At 31.8% G+C, this 3,048-nt stretch overlaps 1 protein-coding gene across 1 annotated transcript; it reads right to left on the bottom strand.

Moving 5' to 3' along the window:
* Positions 1 to 297: 297 nt before the first annotated feature.
* zen (zerknullt) lies at positions 298 to 1,432 on the bottom strand. Its single transcript, XM_065499153.1, has 3 exons — positions 1,349 to 1,432; positions 511 to 1,278; positions 298 to 438 (listed from the first exon to the last, which is right to left on the bottom strand). The coding sequence occupies exons 1-3, from the start codon at positions 1,430 to 1,432 to the stop codon at positions 298 to 300; spliced, it is 993 nt and encodes a 330-aa protein (XP_065355225.1).
* Between the last annotated feature and the right edge of the window lie 1,616 nt (positions 1,433 to 3,048).

The raw sequence follows: 3,048 nt of genomic DNA, 5'->3' as shown, positions 1-3,048 counted from the left end.
TTTAATATGTACTTATATCCAACTTATTACTAATCATCTGTTTTAAGAACTTATTATAATTTATAATTATTTTTTTAAAATTAGAACTAACTACAAGTATTTATTTATTTATAAAATATGTCCAACTTAAATACTACAAATGCCTTTAAAGGCTAAGTCACATGCAATAGAGGGGGGAAAAAGGGTTTTAAAAAATTACTTAAAATAATTAAAATAATTATCGTCAATTAAAGTGACGTATTACTGAGATAAGTATATATGCTTAATGTTACGATTTTTGACACTTTTTCTCAGTTATTAGTAGTTGTAATACATTCCTGTGGGATTCATATGAGAACGATTTACTTTCATGGCTTTGGCAACAGGTTCGCCCCAAGTCAAATTCATCGATGGTGCGGGTGTAGCACTGGGAACATTTGGTGTCCATTGTGTATGTTGCTGAGGTGGCTGAGTTGGCAAATCATTGCCAGAAGCGATAGTAGTGTTATTCATTTGATTTAAATTTCCAGCTGAACTTCTCGACGACCAAGCCTGAGCGGATAATTCCAAATCTTGTTTGATCGATTGTAAAACCAAGTCCAAATTATACGAAGAATAGCTGGATGTATTTAAGGAAGACGAAGAAGAGTTTTGACTACTTGTGGGGGAACTTTCCGAAAGATGATCTAATATTTCACTTAAATCTGGTGTAAATGATTGGTTTTGATTGGGAGTTATTTTGGCAACTGGCATTTCCTTGGGAATGACAGCCTCGACATGATGAACTTTGGTGGGATTTGTGGTAGGAGCTACTGGAAAAGCAGTGCTATAGGGACGTTTCTCAGCTGTTTGCAATGATACATCCTGGGAATATGACATCAAGCGCTGAACAATGCCCTTATGAACGTTTTGTTCGGTCATTGGCTGGGCGGCTTTGGCAGCTGCTTTGGTTTCTTGAGGACCTTGTGTGTCTTTCTTGTATTTCATGCGACGATTTTGAAACCAAATCTTAACTTGTCTTTCACAAAGCGACAGACGTTGAGCAATTTCAATGCGACGTGTACGATACAAATACATATTGCGCTTGAATTCACTTTCTAGCTGCACAAGTTGTGAACTGGTGAAAGCCGTACGAGAACGTTTGAGTTTAGTGCGTACCGGCTCAGTTTGCGGTAGGCTTTCGTCAGATGAATTACGTTGCATTTCAACATCGTTAGTTAAAAGAGGAGCAGTGGGATTATGAGGCGATTGTTCCATGGGAATGGGGTATATTTGTTGTTGGTTTGGTGGATAGATCATCTATAAAATAATTTAAAAAAACGAGATTAATTAAAAATGCTATTTTAATATTGATTATTATAAAACTTACATTGTTGTAATTAACCACTGGTGTTTGGTATACCGTCACTTTGGATGATTGGTGCATTGGATAGTAATGCATTACTGAGGACATCTTTACAAATATTTCTTTACTGTTTCGAGTTGTGCTTAGTTGAAAATCTAAATAGATACTGATGATCTCTGGTTGAAATGTAGACGTTTATATAGTTCATCTTCGGCTGGACACAACTACCTGTCGCGTTCTTTGCAAAATTTGCCTAAATACTCGCGCTCAGTGCAATAAATCCTTTTGGTGACGAGCTACTTTGGCACCGTCAAGACGAGCCGTCAGCGTAACGTGAGCATTTTGTAGTAATTATCAGGTAGATAGACATCATACCAAACAACAAAATATTAGATATTTTCTATAGATTTTAAAGATTGAGTTTCATTTGTTAGTGTAATTTGTGTGTCTTATAAGTGAAACTAAAATGTTTAAAAATTTTTTTTGAAAAGTGTGTAATTATTAAATAGATACTTAATATATATTCAGTATTTTGATATATCTTTCATAAGTAAACATATTATGTACGTAAAAATTAAAATGTTCAAATTATACTATTTTGATTTTTGAGGTTATAAAGAATTTGAATAATTAATTCAAATCTGTTTTGTAATCAGATAATTCTTTTCTACTACCCAATGCAGATGTCGGTTCACAAGGTTAAACTTTTGGTTTCAATGAAAACTCATCTTTAAATTTTTTTTAAATTTTCGTGCGCAAATCTGAAAAGTTATATTTAAAAAAAATTGATACATTCCTTAATTTAGATAAACTTTTTGTTCTGAAAGCTTTCTGAAATAGTGCTTCCATGTGAGAACTTGTCATACAAAAACGGAAAGGGTTAACCTTAAAACAAAATTGGAGAGTAAATGTAGAGCTAGCTCATCCCCATTTGTTACATAAGACATGTGAGGAGCCGCAGAACAAAGGGTACTTCTTCGATCATTTAAAATTTTTGGGAAATTGAGTTTTATTTATTTCGCCCCTTAAAAAACTGCATGAACCTGGAAATGGTAACAAGTTTCTATACATCTAACTGCCATAATTCTCCACATTAAATGTTAAGAATTTTAATATCGGAAAAAGAATAAAAATAAAGAAAAAAAGTACATTTTGTTAAAAACAAAATTAAAAAGTACGTTTTTTAACGATAATATTTTAAAGGAATGTTTTTAATCCTGATCTAATATATAAACAAATTACACATTGAAATTAAATAATTTTGTTTTCGTTTTATACTAGTGTTGTACGTTTTGTTAAGTACGTTAGAACCCATTTTCTTAGTAAAAAAATTAAAAAAATGACTAATTTGATTGTTTCTAGAAGATTTCAACCCAAATATTATAAAAATACCAAAAAAATTGAAAAAGTACCTTTTGTTCTGCGGCTCCTCTTCCTAAGTGCTTCAAAGAGAAGCAGAACATAGAATTGGCTGAAGATTTAAAAAATCCTGATTGCACAAGAAAAAATTATTAAATTTCTCGATTGGCGTATTCTCTCTTAACATATGTATGTAATCATTTTCCTCTGGATTGGATATTATTTGTTCTAAAATGTTCATATTTAAATAAAACTAATATTCAGTTTGTACAATTCAAATTCTGTTTTTTTAATACAAAAAGTTTAAAAATAAATATCAAAAATGGCATAACCGTCAACCGAATATTCATCAATTTCGATCACGA

The sequence above is a fragment of the Calliphora vicina genome, chromosome 1 (genome assembly GCF_958450345.1).
Source record: "Calliphora vicina chromosome 1, idCalVici1.1, whole genome shotgun sequence".
NCBI lineage: Eukaryota > Metazoa > Arthropoda > Insecta > Diptera > Calliphoridae > Calliphora > Calliphora vicina.
This window is presented reverse-complemented; position numbering and strand designations above follow the sequence as displayed.

Bases quoted from the DNA above. Each gene is read 5' to 3' on its own strand.
- zen (XM_065499153.1), bottom strand. From the start codon at position 1,432: ATGTCCTCAGTAATGCATTACTATCCAATGCACCAATCATCCAAAGTG. The intron at 1,279-1,348 runs GTAAGTTTTATA...ATTATTTTATAG, and splicing joins CAGTGGTTAATTACAACAAT to ATGATCTATCCACCAAACCA. The intron at 439-510 runs GCTGGAAATTTA...CAGCCACCTCAG, and splicing joins CTTGGTCGTCGAGAAGTTCA to CAACATACACAATGGACACC.